Raw genomic sequence first — 23963 nt, 5'->3', positions numbered from 1 at the left:
GTTATATCTCTCAAGTGGCCTCACCATCACACGGCTTCTTTCAGCTAAAACGAGAGCATAAGCATTTAGACAGGAATAAACCTGTTTATCCAAACAGGTGGCATGTGTATGTACATATTCGCCTGTCAGCCTGCCAACAACAAGGTGCAAGGTAAAAGTGATGCAGATGTTGTGCTTGCTGGAGCATTTAAATCACAACCAAATCTGGCAGCTTGCAATACTCCAAATTACATGTTCCCTCAATAGCTAACATGAATGATGAAAATGAGCACTGCAAAAATAATATTCTGGCTTTTGTCTCACTTTCTACAGCGAGCGTTTGGTATAATAATGAGATACTAAACTACACCATTCTGCGTACTCACTAAGAACCAGGTATGCATAACCTCCTATTCCTTGATTGTAATTGGCTGCCAGGATTGTTTTATAGCAGGAAATTGTTTTGCTGCCCTCAGACCAAGAGGTGAGGACACATAATTGTGAAATATGAAAACAACAAAGGTGGAAAAAATTGAATCACAACTACTTTAGTACTTTGGAAGAAGTATAGTTATATGCCATGTTTTGAAATGTGAAATTGCATGCCAGCATAGAATGCTTTAACTAAAGCAAGACACTATATGCAAAAATCATAGAAATGGCTTCATTTGTAATGGATAAATATTAACGATTTGTTCGTTTGCATCATTGCGAGTGGGTTCGGCCCATAATTCCACACAAGTTCCTTGACATTTGTCCCGAACAGAGGCCAATGTTCCTTTGGGAAATAAATTGATATGCTAAACATGACAAGTGTGCGGAGTTTGTAGTAGTATTAAAATAACATAATGATAGCACTGATCCTTGTGGCGGCAGAAGTCAGCTGCAGTAAATAATACGCTCGTATTTGTGCGCCACAAAAATACCAACAGTTCCAAGTGTGGTTTTAAGAATGTTATACTTGTGTTTTCTTGTTGTACTGCATGCACTTGTTTAACACACACAGAGACTTTTGTGTTTATGGGAGAGTTCCCCTAGACTTGAATGTGACTTTTTATTTGCTGCGGCGGCTGCATGTGTAAACAGCTGTGCGCAACGGACTGAAGCTGATACACACTGTTGAATATTTTATCTCCTGTAGTACAGATATACACAGTGATGAACAAAAATAAGAAGTGGAAAAGTATGTCAACTATGTCAACAAAGCCATGAGAACATTTTTGTTTTATTGTTAACACTAAAATGGATTGTTATTGCATGGCTGGCGAGGTCATGCGTTCCAGTTGCAATCTCCTCGCATCACCTATTGTGCCGTTTGCTTTCAGTCAATGAAAACTGACAAAGAAAAGTGAAAACACAATTTGCTAAATGATGCTGTAACGGGAGCAATTTACGATGCTGTGAAAATGTGAGCGCCGTTGCTGTTGTCATGTCTAAAGCTATGATCGCATCCAGAAGGCAAACATCTGGCAAGCAGACCCAGAAAGGCTATTAAACAACTGCAATAGTCAAGAGAACAATTTGTATGGCACTCTTGCTTGTAATGTCCGCAGAAAAGATGTCGGGCAATAACTCGATACAGCAAATGAAGTGAAACTGAGAGAAAATATGGAGTTGGTCCCCTGTTTGATTCCAGTCACCTGGAAAGATAAATCATCTACAAGATGTCTGTGCCTGTGGGGATTTTTGTTCATTCATGCAGAGCAACATTTATAGCATCAACAGTAATGATATCGATAGCGATGTTGAACAAGAGGGCCAGCTGGCTCACAATCTCTGGTTTAGTTCATCCGAAAGGTGTGTGACTGGGTTCGAGCTAGAACAGAAAACGGTCTTCCCCAAACTGTTCCCAGAAAGTCAAATTCACATTTGTAGTATTTGAAGCACTGCATTACAGTCAATGTAAAACACTTAAGCCAAGTGTTCAAAGCGGAGGATGTCCCTTCTCTTCCATCACTATCAGGCTGCTGGCCAATCCTGACACATTTAGGATATATGGTCCCCTTAAGGTCTCCGCCTCTCCCTCTTTCTCTCTCTCCCTCTCTGCCATCAGTTAAAGCCAACAGGCCACTTCCCGTCCATTGGTTTCCTTCACCTGTCACATGTCACAATATGACTAACATCTACTGGTCCATGAAGGCGAAAGGAGGTCGAGCCTTACAGTTGCATTTTTAATGTGCCCTTTGCAGCAACATATTGCTTTTATCCATTACAGAAGCGAGGAAGTGCTTGTCCTTTTATTTTTTTTCGACTTCACCGTCTATGAAGGAGAGAAGGACTGCACTCAAATGACATATCAACATGCCGCATATTTGTAGTACAGGCTAAAACGTGGAAAGATGGGGCAGGAATTGACAGCCACACTTGATAATACTGTTTGTGGCTTTGGCTTGGATCGATCGATCAAACAATCAGTCAGTCAGTCAATCAATCAGTCAATCAATCAGTCAATCAATCAATCAATCAGTCAATCAGTCAATCAATCAATCAATCAATCAATCAATCAATCAATCAATCAATCAATCAATCAATCAATCAATCAATCAATCAATCCCAACTAGGACTAAAGAGCACTATGTACAAAAACTTCATAGCTTTACGACTAGCAGAAGGAGCATGTCCCATATTGAACAGGAAGTGACCCGGAAGTGCCCCAAAATAAACAGGAAGTGACCCAGAAGTGAGTTAAAAACCACAGGATGTGCCCCCAAATTGAACAGGAACTGACACAGAAGTGCCAAAATAGAACAGGAAGTAACCCGGAAGTCCCCCCCCCCAAATCACAGGAAGTTCCCGAACATCAACAGGAAGTGACCTGCAATGCCAAAAATTTGCACATTGCAAACATTCAATTTACGCGCATTTTAAGCTCACTACACACTTCTTTACATGTTATTACGAAAACAAGCAGGCAATACAGGAGTGTAGAAGTACCCAGATGGCAACTACTGGTGGAAGCCCCCATGACCTAGACATGTTAATCCGTGTCCAGACATGTTGTAAATGCCTATAGAGAACGATGCTTAACCTAACCCGCAATCTGACGAGCGGAAAGTAAAAGCTTGTAAAAGATAAATGCACACTCTCAGAGCTTAATACCAGGAGTGCAAACTAAGCATTGGAAGATAAACAAACAATAAAACACCAACTGCAAGCATGCATCGCAATATTTAAACAATCAATGGTGACACGTCAGTTGACTACAACTGTAACATAATGATTTGAGTAAAATCAATCATAAATCCGCAATGTATGTACCTGTTTACACTTAAAATAGTAGGTGTAGACCGTGTCAAGCCCTCTGTCATTTGATATTGCTCTTACCTGGCAGGTCACAACCGAGGACCTCCATCCTCATGCCAATTCCAGCAGGTGACCACCTCTCGGGAAAAACTCGGATGTATTGAGTCATTATCTCATCAAAGCGTCGCACCTCTGGCGTATCATAGTGGCTGTTGCCCTCAAAAATCTGGCAGAAAGGAAGAATAACAAGGAGAGGTCGATGTTATGTGTCTTGTATAGAAAATCTCTTCATAATGATGAGTCACAATGCAATTCGATGTTTTCCCTTTTTTTTTGCCATTTTTCAGCAAGGAAATAGATAAACACTTATGCTGCTCTGTGTTGAGGACAGTCAACAAGAAAATCTGCCTCAGTTGATGACAGATGCTTGCTTGACTGTGAGCTGCTACAGTCGAGATCCTTCTGCTATTTGCTATCAAAGAGCTTGTCTATAGATTCACAGCTATTTTGGAGAGTGCAGGTAAAACTGTCAAGAGAAATAAAACGTAAAATATTGCAAACGTCCTCCTTGAATCACATGGTGCTGCTAACTATTGATTCCCGGCACAGCATGGCATGTACCATAAAAATAACAACAGAGAGACTCAGTCCTTTCATTGCCAATCAAAGTGGCTAGACAGGGCCGCATCACCCAGAATGCAAGCCTGTGTGGGAAAACGACAATATTAGCTTGATGAACCGAACTCTATCTTCTGTCCTCTCCATATCCAAAATGAAAAAATGAAAACTACACGACGGATTTCCCAGGTTGCTCATTTAAAAAGACAGGCAGATGAGAGAAAACAGCAGAAAAGCCAGACACTCAGTAGTACTATTACAGCTCTTAAAGACAGTCTCCTCAGTGAGGAGAGTTTAAAGGGCCCCCTGTCTCACAGCGCCTTCGACTGCCAGCAGTGTTGAGTGGTGATGCAGGACAGACAATTTTTAATTACACCCATGAGAGCGGAGTAGGGGATGAGTGAACGAGAGGATGAAAGACAGACAAAAACAGAATGAGAGAAAGTGCGGAAGACTCAATGTGGAGCGCCGTGATTAAATTGAATTATTAAGGCGGTAATATGTATCATTTTCTAAGAATTACATAGCAGGAAGAAGAGAGGATTTTGAATTTGTCTCAAATCGCTTATTAGCTGTGGAGAAAATCAGTTGAGCAGGTTCTTTAGGCGGGCCCGGAGAGAAGAATGTTCATGGACATTCTGTAGGATTATTGTTGTGACAGACCAATAATCCCTGTTTAAAGATGATCAGTCTACAAGAGTGCTTAAAAAGCTTACAGCAGATGTCGTAGATTAATGGTCCATGATGAACCTTTACCTTTGCAAAGCCCGTCTTACTGTCCGTGATATACGTCCACTCCTTTCCTGTCAAACTGTGCGCCAGTTTGTACTTCCGGACAAAAGCTCGGTTCTCGGCGCTAGTGCTGCCCTCCAGCCCTCTCGCTCCCTGCGTGATGATGCCGCGCACCATCTTGGGAACACCGAGGTCCACCTGCAACACAAACATATTGCATCTATTGGTCATTCATGTTCCACAGCACAGAAGTGTGCTACTTGTCATTCTGATTCAGATTCATATTGCTTTATTGAGCCTGAAAAGGACAATTTCTCCAGTCACAAGCCGTCCTAGAAATATGAAAACAATAATGACCAACAGAGGCAGACAGAACAGGAAGCCTGGCGGGCCACGTCTCAGTGCCCCAAGATTCTTAGACAAAAGAAAGAAAGAAAGAAAGAAAGAAAGAAAGAAAGAAAGAAAGAAAGAAAGAAAGAAAGAAAGAAAAAGAAAGAAAGAAAAAAAAAAAAAGCTTTGCTCCTTTAAGGGGGGCACAGTAGTAAACTGGAAAGGTTCATATTGGGGACTACTCCATTGACTGTTGTTACAAAGAAAAAACTGTTTATGAGTTTCAATTTTTGTATTTGAACTACGGAAATAAATCAACTTTTCTATGATATTCTATATTGTAATGCCCCTGATATATTTACTGTATTGACCAACCAACCAACCAACCAACCAACCAACCAACCAACCGACATGACTTTCTGATTAATATTACATTTGTTGAATATGAGCTATGCAGCAAAATCCAGTCGTTTTTAGCCATTTCAGGGGGCGGCCATTTTGCCACTTGCTGTCGAGTGAAAACGACATCACAGTTGATTGTATCTCAGGTAACAACCAATCACAGCTCAGCCTTAGAAAATAGGTGAGCTGTGGTTGATTGCTGCATGAGCCTTGATGATATTGATAAAAACGGCTGGATTTTGCTGCTTATAAGTCATTATTAACCAAAATACTATATTTAGACTAGTGGGGCTGCATAGAACATATTATTGTCAGGAAATTTGGGGGCGGGGGGTTGACTTCCCCTTTAAAGTAACCTATTATGTCATCTGTCAAGCCGAAGAAGTCCTAATGAAAACATCGACGTACCTGCAACCATTCCTCTCCAGCTATGGGCTGCGTCGGGTTGGGGAACCATCCTGACCGACTGGCCACCAGTCTGGCTGCGCCCATGGAGCCGTGGATGTCCCTCATGGAGGACGCAGAGATTTGCGAGTCCGCCAGCAGTCCAGACAACATGCCTTGTAGCTCTGAGCAGGGGGCGTCTGAAAAGTGGAGGTGAAATCCGTAAGAATGTCAAATTTAGTCTTCATATTTTGTGATCATTTGCATTTGTGTAAATTGGGCATAGCATCAAGTTGATTAGTAGCAGTCGAAAGTCAAACTATGCTCATAAAAATGATGGATGAGGTATTTTTCCTACTTCTTTTTCAATTTCAAGACGACTTGTACTAAGTCATGGTTGTTTTGATCCTTATTGGCTTTGTTCTCCAATAATTACTAAGAAATTGTTGTAGATGCAGTCTGCATCTCATCCAATGTCAGATTGGATCGAGTCCAGCGCCGCCCTGCCTTCGAAAGGCTAGGAGGCATCGATAGAGCTGACAGATGGGTGCAGGCTTGATCTTGGAGGCAAAATTCTTGTGTGATTTTTCTTTTTAAACTAATGTTCCACTTTGCGGCTCCTCTGAACGTCTTTCCATCAAACCATCAGAGCATTTTGCCTTCATGCTGGCTACAAAGTCGATGCAAAGCTTCAGCCGAGCTACAAGATTCTTGGTGGGGGAATTGAGTCCCAAGCGGAAGAGCAAAACAAAAGCGATGCGCTTTATTAGACTGACAAATGTGTTTGAGCCAAACGAGAATCAGAACCTTTACATTCATGAATAATAATGGCAACCGAAAAGGATGAGTGCCGAAAGAACTGAATTTTTATTTTAAATGAAGGCGGTAATAAAATGACATGAGATATGATGAGAGGATGAGAAGGAAGAAAGAAATTAGAGGAGGAGCTGAAGGACAAGGACCATAAAAGGGAAAAAAAAAAAGCCAAAAAGGTCAACTGAATTTCAAGGGAACCAAATGCGAAAAGAAAATGAGAAGCCGAGAGAAGGAAAGAAGAAAAGAAAGAGGGAGGATATTGACAGTGAAGGGTGACGATGATTGATGGTGACATTCTCTGGGTCTTGGTGGAGATGAATGTTTAATGCTGTGATGTTTGCACCTCACTGCAGTAAATAATGAATCAACAATAAACAACAACAGCTACAGACGCAGCGGATAAACTCCCTCTATAGGCCAATAAAAACCCAAAGAGGAAATACAATCACCATATTCGTTATTTTAATTTATTATTATTGTTTTTTTTGTACTGTTTCCTTTGTTGGAGCAACTGCAACTCATAAGTAATGAGAATGTGATCTCCGGAGATGACAGAAATAGCAAATGAATGCAGAATAAAACATGTATACAGTGGATATAAAAAGTATACATACCCCATTTTAAATCATTAAATCATTTCAAAACCTTCTTTTTAAAAATACTTTCGAGAAGGGAAGTAAACAACTTAAATAATGTATGCACACCCTTTTTTTTTTATATATCTGGAATATGGTTTCTGAATTAACCAATCACACAAAAACTCACACCACACAAAGTGTCTCTGATTATCCGGGAATTTGAGATGTTCTAGAAGGCTTTCTTGACCTTTTTTTTTGGTGCTTATTAGCAGCAGCCTCAAGGTTTTATGCAAACACTAACTGTAATTTCAATTTTCAAAGTTCATAATTCCATCCACCTTGTCTATGGCCCCAATTCAATAACTCCAAAGCACGATGCTGCCACTATTAGCATGGTGTTCATTTGTTGATGAGCTGTGTTGTTTTGGAATTATGGCCAGAAAGGTCAACCTTAGTTTTTACACACAAAAAAAAAAAAAAAAAAATGGAAATACAGTGTTCCCTCACTTTTCACTGGTGGTACATCCCAAGCCCCCTTTATTTATTTATTTTTTTCGATGTTATTTTTGTGTTTCTCTTTCTAATCTTAAAATGGCTGACTTTAACCACAAACCAGGTTACAAATGTCACAAAAGTTCACAAATTAAAATCTGTGATAGAGTGAATTAAGTAGTATTTATTTTTATTTTTTTATTTACCTATGCAGGTATTATTATTATTATTATTATTATTATTATTATCATATTTATTTATGACAGTATCTTGGTGTCATACTTTTCATTTCCACTGTACCTGCAGACCCCCCACACAAGCTTAACTTATAGTGGACACATGCACGCACTCCTGATATCAGGCCTGTTGCAGTTGCATTCACACAATGAATCCCCCCATAAAACCTGCACAGCCAGCAAGCAGAATGATAAGAGTGCTATAAACAAATGACTGATAGATGCTGCAGGGCCGACATAAAATGAGATTAAAGACAGCGCGAAGGGAGGGGTCGGGGGGGAATGAACACTTGGATGAGGCTGTAACGGGCGAAGATTTAAGAGCAGAGATGTGGCGAGAAAATGAGAGAGGGCAAAGGGAAAATATGAGAGCGGGAGCAGAGGCTGCGAAGTGGAGGCGATAGATAGGACGGAGCGAAAGGCAGGAGCGGGAAGAAAAAGTGAGCAGCGCCACGGAGACGAGATGGAAAGAAAGTGCAAAAAAAAGGAGAGCGAGAGACATAAAAGTGTGATTTAAGTTAATGGCATGTCACTGTCTGACTGCTTTATGTGCGCCTTTATAGGCCCGCATAGGGCATTATCGCATCCCCACGGGCACCGTGATAGGCTGCGTGCATGTTTGTCAATACGTCTGCAACCGGGGAAGGAAACAAAAGAAACTGCCTTGCTACTTGCTGCTGAGGAGATTTGCTGTTCTCATTAAAACGATATTGGAACTTTGGTGGCAAAAGGAAACTTAGTCAGCCTACAAATGATTTTGCATAGCAGCTTTTCATAAAATGAGTGATTTAATGAGACACTTGATGGATTGGAGATACTGTAATTCTCACCAGAGACTGCCAGCACCGTGGGCGGGGCAAAAAGCAGTGGGATCATTAATCTCTGGACATTGCCTGAACACCACTTTCTCAGAGCATGCGTTGCTTGCGCAATGTGAGAAAATATGAGTACATCTAATATTGCTTGACTGTAATTTTTGGGAACGGTACTAAAATTGAAGTAAAGCATGCTTGTTTAAACTGAGTTGATAATCCCTTTGAATGCTACGTTCGGTGGCCAGTCAACATGGAAGAGCCTTGGGATGAGATCAGAACATCCCAGAATGCAAGCATACAAGAAACCACCATGAGAGCAGGCACCCGCAGAGTGAATTGTGTCCATGTTAGTCATGGGTAGGATCAAGTGGTCTTGCTATGCCAGATTTCGCTCTATTTTTAGATTTATTCTACCAGAATGCTCCAATAAGTGTGGCTAGATTTTTTTTTTTAAGACTTCTGGTTTGAGATGTTTTTTTTTCTTTAACAGATGAACAAGTAAAGGTCCTCAGTTTACAACAGTCCTGACATGTAAAATTTTGACGTTACAAACAGCACGCATCATTGTTTTTTATTACTGGTGTCAAACTCAAGGCCCAGGAGCCAGATTTGGCCCGCCACATTATTTTATGTGGCCCATGAAGGCAATTCACGCGTGTCGACTTCACGTATCTTGCTATAATATCAAAATTGCTAATTGGATTCAACAGTGAGATATTGCAAGCAATATGGTTAAATCCTCCTTTCAAAATAAGCAGAAACACTGAGTTTTGGACGTGTTAAATCTACCTGTTTTGCATATTGTTCCCAGAATGCATTGCATGGTGCAGTTAGTGACGTTATAAGGACTCTAATCCTTGTCATATCTATTTGTGTTGACAGTAATTACATTTGTGTTGTATTTAACACATTTGTCGGTCTATGATTAATAATAATAATAATAACAATTATTATTATTATTATTATTATTATTAAACAAACCGTAACTTTAAGTTGTGTGTAAAATAATGACATCCAGGACGTTTCCCCGTACAATTTGCGTTGCTCATCTGAGGACTGCTTGTGAAATTACAAATTTTATATATTTTGTTTGCTGATTAATTAATCCGACATTACAATTTATTTTTTTATTATTATTTTTTTTAACTTTTTTTTTACAAAATCATCTCACGGGCCGGATTAAACCCCTTTGCGAGCCAATCCGGCCCGCGGGCCTTATGTTTGACACCCCTGGTCTAACTAAAATACCTAAAAAAAAACAAAAACATTGTGCCTATAGGTAAATGTTTAAAACAGATCTTTAAGTATAAATGCAAATATATTAAAATTAAAACTTAAACGTTAAATACTAATAACTCAAATTTAGGCAGTGATTCTTTTGGGTAGCACCAGAGGGAGCTCACATATCACCAGCGGTACCTGTATCACATTTTGAGAATTACTAATGTACATTTTTTTTCTTCGTACCTGCAGAAAAACATTCTAGGAGTATTTTCAATGAGTATACTCAAAGTATTTGTCGATGGCTGCTTTCAAAATTCACCCTTATCCCACTGGAAGTGACCAAAAAAAAGTGGTGAGTGGCATCTCATTGCTAAGCGTAATGACTAACGCTGGGGGACACATCACAAGTTCAGGTACTGAAATAACACACTCGCACGCACACAAGCAGTATCATATTGTTAGGGTGTGATTGCAGCTTGTGTGGGTGCCGAAATAACCCCCCTAGATAAGAGCTTATCTGTCGCTCTCGATGGCCACTACAATGGCAGCAGTGGGAAGACCTAACCTAATAATGATATAGTGAACACACACACCCCACACACGCACACTGATTGAAACCTGCCCCTTTACCATTTGTAGAACACGCAAACACAGACTCTCTAATTAAGTTTTATCTATTTATAGTATTGAGCTGATTATGCTGGTTGAAATCCCGTTTGTTTGCCAGGGCTGCAGATGAAAGCCGAGAGCCCGTTACTCTCTGATGTAATCACCCACACATCACACTCTAGTATTATTCTATTAGGACCGACTGGGTTCCGTGTGCGCGCGTGCGTGCGCGTGAGTGCGTGAGTGTGGGAGCCTGAGAGAGCCGTGAGAGGGAGGATGTGGATAGGAACAAGGGAGGGCATGCGTTTGAAAGCACATGAGAGTGGGTGTGTTGCATGTGAAAAGGAGAGAAACAAATGATGGAAAGCAGGAAAGTATGAAAATAAACTTTCGGGCGAATCGACGGCCGGGCAAATTGATGATACGAAAGCAGAGAAATAAAAAAGATGGATGCTCATTTTTTTTCTTTTTTTTTTTTTTGCAGGAAATGTTTTCTGAGGGAGTTGTTCTTGCACCGACCCACCTTGTGACCCGACGTTAACGCCGGTATATCACCCCAATAAAAACTACTGGCATGTTTTTCCAGGAGCCCCTGGAGGAGATTGGCCGGAAAACCTCAGCGTGAAGCTCTCCAGAAAGAGATGCTTCGTCTTTCTTACCCGTAATCTGGCAGCCGTAGAGCTCAAATCGCAGCGCGATGCCGTTCTTCCATGTTTGAGGTCGGATTCGCACGAAGCGGGCCAGTACCGGCTGCGGGATCCGATTGAGAACCACCTCGGTGGCGTCGGTGTTTGCGTGGAAAACCTGCACAGATCCAGGAGAAGACGGAATTAGGATAGAAAAAGATCTAAAACACTGTCAAAAGTCAATATGTGGGTTCAGCCAATAAACAAGAGCAATTGGAAGGCCCCAAATGTCCCAATAAGATGAATTTAAACTTCCTGGCAGAGGTAATAAGACAGACAGGACTGCTGAGAAGTCATCACCTTGTATGACGCACTTCTTGGGACCGTGCCTTGATTTTCATCAAATTTACGCAGATGTCAAATTTTGTGGCTCCGTTGATGCCTGAGAGTCTTTGAGCAAACATGCAAAGCATTCAAAATAGCACCTCTGTGGCGCTTCGCTCAATAAATCATATGTGCGGGGTCACAATTTTGACACTCCATTTCGAATCAAATACACACACACAATCAATCTGTTTTATTTGAAGAGCTGTACCAAAAAAAAAAAAAATCACTAGTTAGTCTCGTGGGAAAACTACAAGCATTCCCACATGAGCACAATTGCATCCTGTTTTATATTATTCTTAATAACAGATTCAAACGCAACGTACCACTCCCAAAAAAACATGTTGCCTATTCAAAACTATATTGGACAAAAGAAGAACCAAAACTGGATCATTTCTCAGGATCTTCAAATGTTCATCCATCTATTCAATTTCAAGTGCACATACAGACAAACAACCATTTACACTCACATTGACACACCTATTGACAATTTATTTCAAAAACATGCATTTTGGCTTCATTGAAGATTAAGTTGGCCATAAGTGTGAATGTAAATGGATGTTTGTTTATATGTGCCCTGTCAGTCAGCTAATCTCCAGACAACGCACTTGATTCACAGATGTCTAAAAATTAACAAATGTTTTTTTAAATTATTTGATAAAAAAAAATCTAAATAAACAGATTGATTGATTGATTGATTGGTGGGAATCTAATCTACAGCAATTTATCATGGCCGCAAAGTTCGAAATGTATGCTATGTATATGTGTGATGGCAATCCATGGCTGACCGATTTATCATTATTGTAGCTGTATGAACATTCAAGATATTAATATCAACAGTATTGGTTTTCCACCGAGCGGAAAAAAAGATGAGATTTAAAGTCATCATGACGAGATTTAAATGGGGATGACAAATGATGAGAGAATCCTGAAGTAAATAATTTAAGTCAATTTACTGAAACAAGTGTATGTATCCTGGTGTCCCAACTAAGATCAATGTGGCGTCTCCCGTCAACTGTCATCACGATGATAACTTTAAATCTCATCATGATGACTTTGAATCACCTAACGATGACTTTCAATCCTGTCTTGTCTCATTTTTTTTTTCTCGCTAGGCGACCCTGCTGTAAAATTTGTGTTTACGCTTGTTCTTGCCAGCCAATCACAAACCTCGTTTCATGCTAGTCAGTGACAAACATCTGAGGGTGGGAGCAACAAGTCAGACGTGCACAGGGAAGGTGGAAGTTAAAGGTACAGTCTTCCATTTTCCGTCAGGAAAATGGACTAGATAAATACAGGATTTTTTCCACATGAATTCCTTCTCAATTTACACCTCTGGGCTTCTGTTAATGTGTGGTGGTGATTTTTTTTCCTACCTCCAAAAAACCCCCAGCCTGTAGTTTGCCATTTTGTGTTTGTTTTGTAAACAGCAGGACGTTTCTCTGGACAGACAGTGTTTATATCCCTCCAGCCAATCGCAGAGCAGGGGGTGGCGGGGGGCGTGTCGCAGACAGGGCTGGTCGAATTTGTCGGCTGCATGACGTCAGTCCAGCGGCAACTTGACACCACACACGGATTTTTATTAATTTTTTCACTCACTCCCTGAGTAAGTGAAAATTAAAAAAAACAAAAACAAACAAACAAAAAAATCCGCGCGTGGTTCAAGTTGCCGCGGGAGTGACGTCATGCAGCCGACAAATTCGACACGCCCCCCGCCACCCTCCCGCTCTGCGATTCGCTGGAGGGGTATAAACACTGTCTGTCCACAGAAACGTCCCGCTGTTTACAAAACACACAAAATGGAAAAATAAAGCCTGGGGGTGTGGGGGTGGAGGGTTTAGGAAAAAATCACCACCACACATTAACAGAAGCCCAGAGGTATAAATTGAGAAGGAATTCATATGTAAAAATCCTGTATTTATGTAGTGCATTTTCCTGAGTGAAAATGGAAGACTGTGCCTTTAAGGCTTTAGTGGCCAAAAATATATATTTGGAGGTATTTTGGATAATTAATTTCTTAATAATTTGTATTAATAATTATAACATGCATTTCACGTACTCCCCTTAAACTGAGGTCTGGGGAGGGGCCTACCTCCAGATCACCTACAACACTAGAAAATGGTTGGTTAGATGACGGATACGTGAGAGTCCTTTATCTAACCTTAGTCAGTATTCATACAAATGCATTTGAGCAGTGATTTGTGTTCACTGTCGTAATTATTTTGTTAACGTGACGAGCCCGCATGCAGTTAAAACAATACCCACTGGATGTTCTTGTTTGTTGAACCCTTGCATATACAAAATCGTGACTCCGGCGTGTTTTATTAGAGGGAGCAAAAATAAAGGCTACAGTTAATCACCGCAGCTCATATTTACGGTTCATGGTGGTCTGTTCACCATGACAAGATTTATAAATAAATACTCTCTCGTTAGCACACGCACAAACACGCACTGTACATAATGTTGCCGTTGTTGAGTTCAAAGGTTAACTTCAAAACTCACACAGTCTGAGCCCACCTTGTGTGTCGTAAATCAAGTGTGTAAAGCGTCCTCTTCTCACGTCCTCTCGGTTAAACACACACGCGCAAAGAAAAACACAATCTTTATTTCTTCACACAAAGCGAGGAAGAGGAAAAAAAAACACGCACACACTGTCATCCAGTCTCAACTGTCTTCTAAACACACTCCACAGAACACACACTGTCTTTCGACTGCTGGTGCCCTCGGAGCCGAACCCCCCACCAAGTGCGCGTACACACAAGAAAAGATTTCCTCTCGCAAACACGCGCACTCACAAGCAGATAAAGGCTCACATTGCCAGAAGTGTTCCTCTCATCATCTGACATCATGACTTAATATTCGCTCGCAATCTGACGGCGTCATGCGCGTTTTATGGCTGTCATCTGTGTTGGGCTCGGTTCAGCCAAACGCAGCTGGGCTTCTCATTCTGTATTCTCTGCCTATTTCTGGCTTTCACTTTGACATCTTCACTCGGTCTCCCTGTCATGATAACGTGTTCATCTCGACATAAAATACCTCCCGTCGTTTCACTACAGCTGTTTCTCCTCCGCGCACCGCTCTTCCGTTACAGCAGCCGTCGGAAACAAGATGGCGAGGGCGCAGTAAAAGCCCGTTCACCGGAGCCAAAGGCCTTGTAATTACTTGCTTGGGTACTCATTTATAGACGTTTGCCTTGTTTTGTTTTGAGTGGTTTGTGTGTGCAGATTCATCATTTCTTCCTGGTCCCAAAGTATTAAACAACAGACGCCTTCAGGGGTGAACAAGTGTGAATAAAGAAGCTCTCGGAATTACAAGAGAGCGATCAAGGTCTCTGGGCCAACTGGGGATTGAACCCACGACCAAACAGGGGGGTACCATATGAAGGCAGACCCGGTGAACCGATGCCCCTCTAATGGCCTCGATACCAGTTAAATGATGGAAAAATGCCAAGAGGCCCCAAAAGACGTAATGGGATTGTAATTACAAGCGTGTGTGAGTGTGTAAAAAGTATAATTATAAAGTCTGACTCTGAGGATTCTGAGCTGCTGGTGGCTTTCTGATTTCCCTCGGTGGCCAGTGAAACATATCCTCGATACGCTCATGTACACAAATACACACACAGCTTTGTTCGGGGTCACCAAACAGAGTTGCAAATGTAGAACGGACTCTACTGTGACAAATGTTGTTTTACAACCGTTAAGTCATCACAAATCCCTTTAGTGGAAGGCTACTGTGCATATTTGACACAGTGACCTTATGTTGAGCTGTTAATGATGTTTTTTTGTTTTTTTTTGCTTTATAAAGAGGTTAGAAACTTCCTCAAGATTTAATACTGGAAAGACACTCTGACCTCTGCTCAGTCTAAACCAAATTGAACAAACGCATTGATATTAACCTTGTGAGATTGAGACTGACTGTGAAATTAAAGAAAGTATTAAAAGCCTGGTTATTTTTCTTGGGTTCTTTGGGTTTCTGGTGCTTTATGTGTAACAAAAGGATTTTGACAACAACTGCTTTGCCTTTCTGGTTTCCATAGAGAACTACAAAGTACACCTACCACTGTTGAGCATAGCATGGATTCAATTAAAATGAAGTGAAATGAAATGAAATGAATTATAGTTAATAAAAACAAATTAAATAACTAAAACCAAAATAAAAAAACACACACTTTTTTGTTAGGGAAATAAAGATAATTGAAACTATTTTTCTGTGTGTGTGTGTGTATATAAATTAAGTACAACTAAAATCATACCAAAAATGTCCTGGAACTAATAAAAGCTAAACTAAAAAGAAGCATTTTCAAAAACAAAACAAAACAAAACAAAACAAAACAAAACAAAACTGCAGGACGCAGTCAGGGAAAGCAGGTGTGCTCACAAAGTTTAATCACCAAAACGTAGAAAGAAAACTAGGCTCTTTGAAACTATCAAAAAACTAAAGTCCAAAACAAAACAGACCCAAAGAACCCGACTAAACTTACATAGACAAGACTACTAACCAGGACTATGAGCGAAAGCAGACAAATGATCCAACAAATACTGCAGGGAGAGAACGAAACACAAGCAACCTAACGAGGCACACCTGGACATGAGACAAGTGGCTGAGGGATCTGATCGGAAGACACAAGGGACTGGGATGACGAGCACAAAGACAACAGGGACACATGATAACTAAAACGTACCAAATCCAAACACAGATCATGACAGTGCTCAATGATTGACCAGTCCAGCGTTTGGTCCGTTTTAGGACACAGTCAGCTGTAGTAATCTCCGTATAAGATAATTGATGCACTATACTATCGTACTGAAGAAAATTATGTGATTGCACTAACATTATCTCTGCATAACCTGGTGTTTGTATACACACATTAACAAATATGATTTTGGCTCTGCAAGTGAGCATCTGATGTTGGGAGGTGTCAGGTGAGTGTAGTTGCTCCCCATAAAAGGTCTTAAACTCCTCAATTTACTGTTAACAATCTCTAAAATGCTTGGGCAGCAATAAGCTAATGGATTGTGTGTATTTTGTGAAGGTTTGTTAATGGGCTGATGTTAAAAAGACACAGCTGGCTGTTACCGGGATCATGATTGAGTTCCATTCGTTCGGCAGCGATATAGCCCCCAAGTTGGAGCGTGCTGTAGTAGTAAAGTCATAAATATAGTAAATATTTGGAGGTCGTAAATATCAGTGGTGGACCTGTAAAGCCTTTTTTTCACTAACCTAAACACTACTTCGTGTTGTCATTAAGTCAATCTAATCTGCTCTGGTCTTTTAAAATCAATAGTCCGTAATAGGTACAGTAACTTATACTATACAGTAATAGTGATTGGGGCCGTTACTTTTATCCAATCAGATTTCAAACATGTCTTCCCATGAGCCAGCTAGCTGGGTCTCGATGACGTCGGTATATTTTCATCGGCTGGTTGGTTGGTCAGAGCGAGCCAAGTTCGACAAGCAAAAAAAACAAAACAAAACAAAACAAAACAAAAAAAAACATCAATAGACCCTTCCAGTGTGACATCACGTTGAAGTGCGCCCCTAGCGGTGGGGGGCAGGGCCTCAATGCGAGTGAATTAGAAAACAATCAGTGTGAGCTAGAAAATAGGTCAAACAGTTGATAAATCAGAGACCAATGCTATGGTAAACTTGTGCGCGGCCGACGGATGCTCTAATGGCTCAAACGGAGATGAGAGCATTCTTTCGGCTGCCGTCAGCAATTCTAAACCCCGCGAAAGAGAGTGTGGTGTAAAAGACTAGCACGGTGGCTAGCGTGAAACTACGGCGCAACTTTTTTTTTTGGAGCTAGCGAGTTCAAACGACTGGTTTCAATGATTCGCAGTAATGTAGTGTCCTACTTGAGACGTTTTTTTGTGACACTTGACATATTTCCAACGAAAACTCTCGCAGAAAAATCAAGCTCTCTACATTCATTTTTTATGGGATGTTTGTCCTCCGGGAGGCGCCGCGGGAGCTAAGCAGTGACATCAGCTGGAAGGGTCTATAAAGAAGGTTTTGGTGGACGCGCATAGGCAACTTTAAGAACCACTGATCTAAACTAACAATGGTTTTGCAGGGACGCAGAGTATAAATCTGTGTGTCTGGCTCTCAAATTGGTTGGCGGCTAACCTCGGCACCTAGCGCATTAGCATAGATGCAGAGCATGAGCAGGAATACAACATGCTCACGTACGAAAGAACAGGTGTGTCCGGTTGTGAGTGTGGTGTCGTGAGCCCCATGGGTCCTCCTTCAGTCAGCCAGCAAGGACCAGTGCAGACACACTGAATTATTCAAAAGTCGGTGATGTGCGTCTTTTGTGAGTATGTGTGCGGACAGAGTTATAAAATAGTAAAACATCTTCCATCTCCTCGCATCTCATCACACACGCGCGGGCGCACACTACGGGACACGGGCGTGTGTGTTTGTGTTGATCCCAAAATGTTTTATAAAGGAAATGATACATGACTACCTGATAATTTCCCCATTTGTCCTTTTCTTCTCCATTTCCTCACAGAGCGTCTTCATTTATCAGCCTCCCTCTTGATTTCCAGCCTTCCTCTCCCCGTGTACTCGCACTTGTCCTTTTATTTTCTCCCCCCACTTCTTCGCCTCCATGCAGGCTACGTTCCGGAGGCCAGCGGATCTATCTGGAGACATCTGCGCAGGCAACACCCTCGTCTGCTATTCTCATTATTCCCCTTCTGCTCCCTGGCGCCATTCGCGCTCCCATCCATCCATTCCAACCTCATTTTGCTCCCAACTCCCCACCCCCTCGTGTGTACTTCTTTCCAGCCTTCTGCCGCTTTCCTTCACTCACTTGTTCCCAGGAAACTTTCTACCGTTGGGCTTTTCAGACTCACGACACGAGCTCTGTCCAGTCTATCAGTTCACGGGACTGCTTGATCTTTTGTTTGCGTCGCTTACTTTGCAGCAAGTTTTCCATATTTTTTCATCTGGCTCACATTAGGCCCTGACCAACTTGATCAAATACGTTAGCGATCACACAAATCATTATCGCATGTGACATTTGCACCTCCCCCTTATGGGCTCTCTCTCCCAAGATGTGAACATTCATTCGTCTTTGTATACACTTGGATTGTGCCTTTATTCTTAAGCCTGTAATAAACAATTGCAATTGGGATAAGTGCTTCGTAGTAAGGGCAAAATCAGCTAATGCTCATTATAGGTTGACCTTCTTTTATGTTTCTTGCTCATAAAATACAAATGGCAACAATTCAGCGAGATTAACGCGAAGTCGTTTAGTCGAGCGGCATAAACTTTCCTATTGTCTATTAGCAGATTTAAGGTAATGGAAAAGCTGAGAGGTGGACAAGAAGGGGGGAAGGATAATGCAAATGAGGACGGGAAGAGTGTGCAAGAGGGAAGCCCTGATGGATGGAGATTAGCGAGAACTCGAGAAAGAGTGAATAAATAAAAATGTCTGGCATGTGGCCACTCTAAGAACTTTAATTTTTTTCTACATATACGAGCCTATAGTTGATCTCAAAGGCATGTAGTAAAACACTTATTTTCTCATCTGTCATTCATATGAAGGTACATTCTCAAACTAAATGCTTCCATGTGAGTCTGTTGTAATGGGATCCAGATTGAAAAAATACAAAAAAATCTTTTTGACCACTGCTGTTTAATGATTTATGCATCATAGCCGCTTACGCCATTTAGAATGCTGCTGCTTCACCATGTGAGGTATGTCAGCTAAGAAGAGCCATCGGGCGCAGGCTGATACAAAAATTTCATCAACAGATAAATTGTCAGCGGGTTCTCTCTCGTTAGCTTTGTCCAAAAAATGTTGCTTCATCTTTTATGACTTCATCAATAACACTGCAGCATTAAAACCAGTGGGAACAGTATAATCTCACAAATGAAAGAAGTAATGACCCTGAGCGGAACATTTACATGACAATGGCCAAGAAAATGTTTTTTTTCTTCGCATTTTGGAAAGTTTCAAAACAATCCCCAACCACAACGACTGTTAAAAGTAAAAAGTTGGGCCAGTAGTTAGCAATGGAACTTTGTAAAGGAACACTAAATCTGATCTGAAAGTGTCATCTAAAACCTGGCATTGGTCCACCATTTTGTTTTGGTTCTTTTGCGTAGTATTAACAAACATGTTTTTGAGATCCGTTTTCAGTTTGTGTCTTCAGGCTCCCAAACCTTGTTGCTATGTTGACTAGGCTAGAGACATCAATAATCCAGAACAATTAATGGTCAGCATTTCTCCTCCTTGCCCTGCAATTGGCTGGCGACCAATTCAGGGTGTACCCCGCCTACTGCCCGAAGTCAGCTGGGATAGGCTCCAGCACCCCCACGACCCTTGTGAGGAATAAGCGGTCAAGAAAATGGATGGATGGATGGATGGATGGATTTCTCCTCCTTCCATTCAAAGTCCGGATATATTTTGGCAGGATTATCTGTGTTCTGCTGTTGGCCAGTGCACGATGAGGCAAGTTTTAAACTAAAAAGGAAAACCTGAATTAGTGTGTTGGCAGCATACAGTCTTGATATGTTTTCAAAAAATTCAATATTATAAAAAAGTGAATTTGAATTGATTTGGTACTTAAATAGTAAACATACGTGAACGAGGATTTGGGGTTAGAGTCCAGGCGCTAGTATTTGTTTTTGTTTTTTTTGTTATTATGCAGCCCCGCCCCCGCACACTGCCAGTATGGCAAGTAAGGAAGAGCACATCTTGGAAGCACCATTATCATTAAAAAAAACGTCCCTGACTCATCAGAGCTCCTCCAAGATGGTTGTAGGATGCAATATGTGAGTGGGTCTGTTTTGGTGTATGCATGCGTGCATGTGTACAATACAACGGAAGGATATTATCACCATGTAAACCCCTCCCCCCCAAAAAGACTTAACTCAGGCAAAACATGAGTAACACACGCTCACCCCATCTGTGTCGCTGTCAGCGTTCAGCTGTGAAACAGCTTTCCGTGGTTATGGCGGAATCAAGCCGGATTATGAGTGCTGGTACCAACCACAAAACGTCATCATCAAACTTGCTTCTTTCCATTTAGACTTTGAGTCACCCGCATGCTTCATCAATGAAAAATTCAATCTGCAAAGCCTTATTACCATTCCTCAATATGATGGTTTTGTCTTGAACTATACTTTTAAAAGGGATTTTTTTTTTGACAATAATTTGTTCGATGCAGTCCCACTGGTCTAAATATGGTTAATATTGCGTTAGTGGAATATGAGTTAAGCAGCAAAATCCATCCATTTTTATCCATCAGGGGGCAACATCACAGTTGCTCAGGTCTCAGGTAACAACCAATCACAGCTTAGCTTCAGCAAACAGGTGAGCTGTGATTGGTCATTGCCTGAGACGTGAGCAACACTGATGTCATCTTCAGTCGACAGCAAGTAGCAAAATGGCCGCCCTCTGAGATGGATAAAAATGGCTGGATATTGCTTCATAAGTCTTATTCCACAAAAGTCAAGTCAAGTCAAGTCAAGTCAAGTCAAGTCCTGTTTACTTATATTGCGCTTTCAAGCAGCCTTAGCTGTCACAAATGGCCATTCCAAAAAAAAAAAAAACAAAAAAAAAAAAAACATCAGGCATGCTTTCATTACTTCTCTTGTTTCCCCCTTAGGAGTTTTGATTTCATCTGGATGTTTGTGTGTGTTTGCTTGAGTGTTCCTGAAAGTTTTACAGCCTAGCGCTAGACATGGTGTCAGACCACAGGACAAAACGTGTGGACCGCTAGTACGGGAAGAACGTCTATGATGGTAAAAACAGCCACAACCGCCAGACCAGTGGAGGAATGCTTTTTCCATTTAACCGCGGTGGCAGTGATTTTAAGACCTCTGATACCATCTGCTTGTGTTCTTTGCAGCATCCCTAGACTGTAGTGTAACTCAAATTCTTTAACACCTTAGAGAAACAGCTTAGAAGAGCATACATTTTGGCGGACAATAATCAGAACTTTTCACAAGTATGTAACGGTAACCAGATGTGATGGGAAAAGCAGATTGTGCAGTGTGGTCACATGCGATGATGTAAGGTATCATTAGGAGTTGGGAGACGTGTGCTTGGTCGTAAAAAAACCCTAAATTAAGCCAAATGAATGATGGCGGCTGTAATTGCAGACAGACAGGTTGGATTTTTTGGATTGTGGTCAACTTGCTGCTGAATATTCCATCTCATATTTCCTTCCAGCCATTAGCGCACATTGCCATGTCTTGGGCTGTGTCACCCAAGAGCATCCGCACTATTTGTAGTTGCCATTTTTTCCGACCCGTGCTCTGGAAGGATTATGCGGGTGTGGGTGGGCTCTGACCTTACCTTGTGATTCTTGCCGTGTCTGTAAACCATCCAGTCCTCGCCATTGGTGCTGACCTCCAGCTTGAAAGTTGTCACATAGTATGACTTTTGCGTCTCCTTGGAAATGGCGCCTTGCATGGCGATGCCTGTGATCACCTTCAATGTGTAGAGGTCCACCTGTTAGCCGGGAGAAAAAAAAACATCAGGATAAAACTTGGCTATTGAGTTACTGAGACTCTAAAGGATGACAAATTACAACCTGCTGGGGTGAAATTTTACACAGAAAAGAACATGGGATTTTACACATTAAAATTGGTTTGACATCTTCTAGCCATGCAAATGCTCGACAAAATTGAAAGTGGAAGTCAACTCCCACAAATTTCTTGACAGTAATATGTTCTATGCAGCCACACTAGTCTAAACATGACATTCTGATTAATAATACATTTGTGAAATAAGAGTTATGCAGCAAAATACTATTTTTAATCCATCTCAAGGGGCGGCCATTTTGCTACTTGCTGTCAACTGAAGATCAGGTCTCAGGTAACAACAACCAATCACAGTTCAGCTTTAGCAACCAGGTGAGCTGTGATTGGTTGTTGCCTGAGCAACTGTGATGTCATCTTTAGTTGATAGCAAGTAGCAAAATGGCCGCCCCTTGAGATGGATAAAAACGGCTGGATTTTACTGCATAACTCATATTCCACAAATATAAAATTAATCAAAATGCCATGTTTAGAGTAGTGAGGTCACATATAACATATTATCGTCAAGAAATGTTTACAGTTGACTTCCTCTTTAATGGTGAGCATCATTGGAAGATAACGTGTAATAAACAGGCAGACAGTATATTAGGAAATCTGTTAAGAGGTTGCACAAAAACAAACAAACAAGCAAACAAACAAAGAAAAGATGACTTCCTTGTTCGATAAAACTTGCCCTCATAGAAGGAAAGGTGACATGAACATAAAAAAAGTCTTGCGTCCTCATCTGCGGCAATCTATATTTAACCTAATTGAAATTCTAGTCTGTGACTCTGAATCCTTAAACTGTCAACGGGCCCTCACAATTAATGTCTTAAAGTGTTGAAAGTGCCCGAAGACAGACATAAACATGCAAATACAGACATCAACTATTCAGCAACCATTTCTCACCTTCCCCATTCTGCTTTATGCTCCTCATCTCCCTTCCTGCCTCGCCTCGTTCTCTCCTTTGGCAGATCGATAGTGATGACCAGGGGCTCATTTTAATTTCCTGCCATACAATAGCTATAATCACCTCTGCAGCCCGATTGCGGATGCGACGCTGCATGCGGGCCCTGCTGTTAATGTATGTGGCATTTTACCTGAACTGCAATTTCGACCTTGCGTCTGCTCTTTTGTCCGAACACTTTATGTATTAGGGACATCTCCTCGGATAGGCAAGGAGTATAGCCTCGAAATGACTTTCAGCAACCTTGCTGAACTATTTTGTATACGACCGATGAGGGAGGATTCACTTCTTTTAATGTTTCATTTAATGCAAACTAAATGGCATTCAAATAAGGACAGTGACAACTGATGACTAAAACAACAACAACACAGGAGGTGTTGGAAGCATAAGCTCAGTCAGAATGTGTGATGTGTATATTACACGTGTGAATGCTGAGCGGCCCACCAGGGTAACATACGCCTCACCAGGGGAGGCAAAATGCTGCGTTTGTTACCTGTCAGGAAGACAGGTGTTTTAGACTACTCCCACCACACACACACACGCACTTGCTCACTTAGGCCCAGACAGAGATCCACCAAGACACCTAATCGATAGTCCTGAGCTGAAGAGAAGAACACATAAGAGGGGGTGAGAAGAGGTGAGGAGTGAGTGAGAAAGGAGGTGAAGACCAAATAAGAGCGAGAGCCGAACTATAGAGACGGATGCTAAGTGAAGCTTCCCTGGAAAGAATACTCATCAATCACACAACTGTTGGAATAACGCAGCCACCAGCACTCACATCATCAATCTGCTGCAAGCCTCACAGTGGACCACAATGCAAGAGAAACTGAATAGAATGAAGCCCCTTTCACACTGCCCATTAAAGCCAGCAAATTTCGGTGTTTGCAAAGTTGAAGTCAATTTTCAGGTTTTTGCGGCAGCAATATAAAACAGGTGGGATGGTGTAAAAAGTGCAAAAAGGAACTGAGGAAATCTGGGATGCAACTGCATTA

The 23963-nt window shown here is 41.4% G+C and overlaps 1 protein-coding gene across 2 annotated transcripts in view; it reads right to left on the bottom strand.

Annotated features, from left to right (window-relative positions):
- Positions 1-23963, bottom strand: part of LOC144030321 (neuropilin-2-like) — a 98657-nt gene that overhangs the window by 31782 nt on the left and 42912 nt on the right. For both annotated transcript variants that reach the window (XM_077536514.1, XM_077536515.1), the window contains exons 7-11: positions 21781-21936; positions 11118-11262; positions 5713-5888; positions 4597-4770; positions 3304-3448 (exon numbers count right to left, since the gene is read on the bottom strand). In XM_077536514.1, the coding sequence (XP_077392640.1) occupies positions 3304-3448; positions 4597-4770; positions 5713-5888; positions 11118-11262; positions 21781-21936 (796 nt within the window). The remainder of the gene's footprint in view (positions 1-3303; positions 3449-4596; positions 4771-5712; positions 5889-11117; positions 11263-21780; positions 21937-23963) is intronic.

Source organism: Festucalex cinctus, chromosome 11 (assembly GCF_051991245.1).
Source record: "Festucalex cinctus isolate MCC-2025b chromosome 11, RoL_Fcin_1.0, whole genome shotgun sequence".
NCBI lineage: Eukaryota > Metazoa > Chordata > Actinopteri > Syngnathiformes > Syngnathidae > Festucalex > Festucalex cinctus.
The sequence above is the reverse complement of the archived record's forward strand: the minus strand, read 5'-3'. Positions and strand labels throughout refer to the sequence as shown.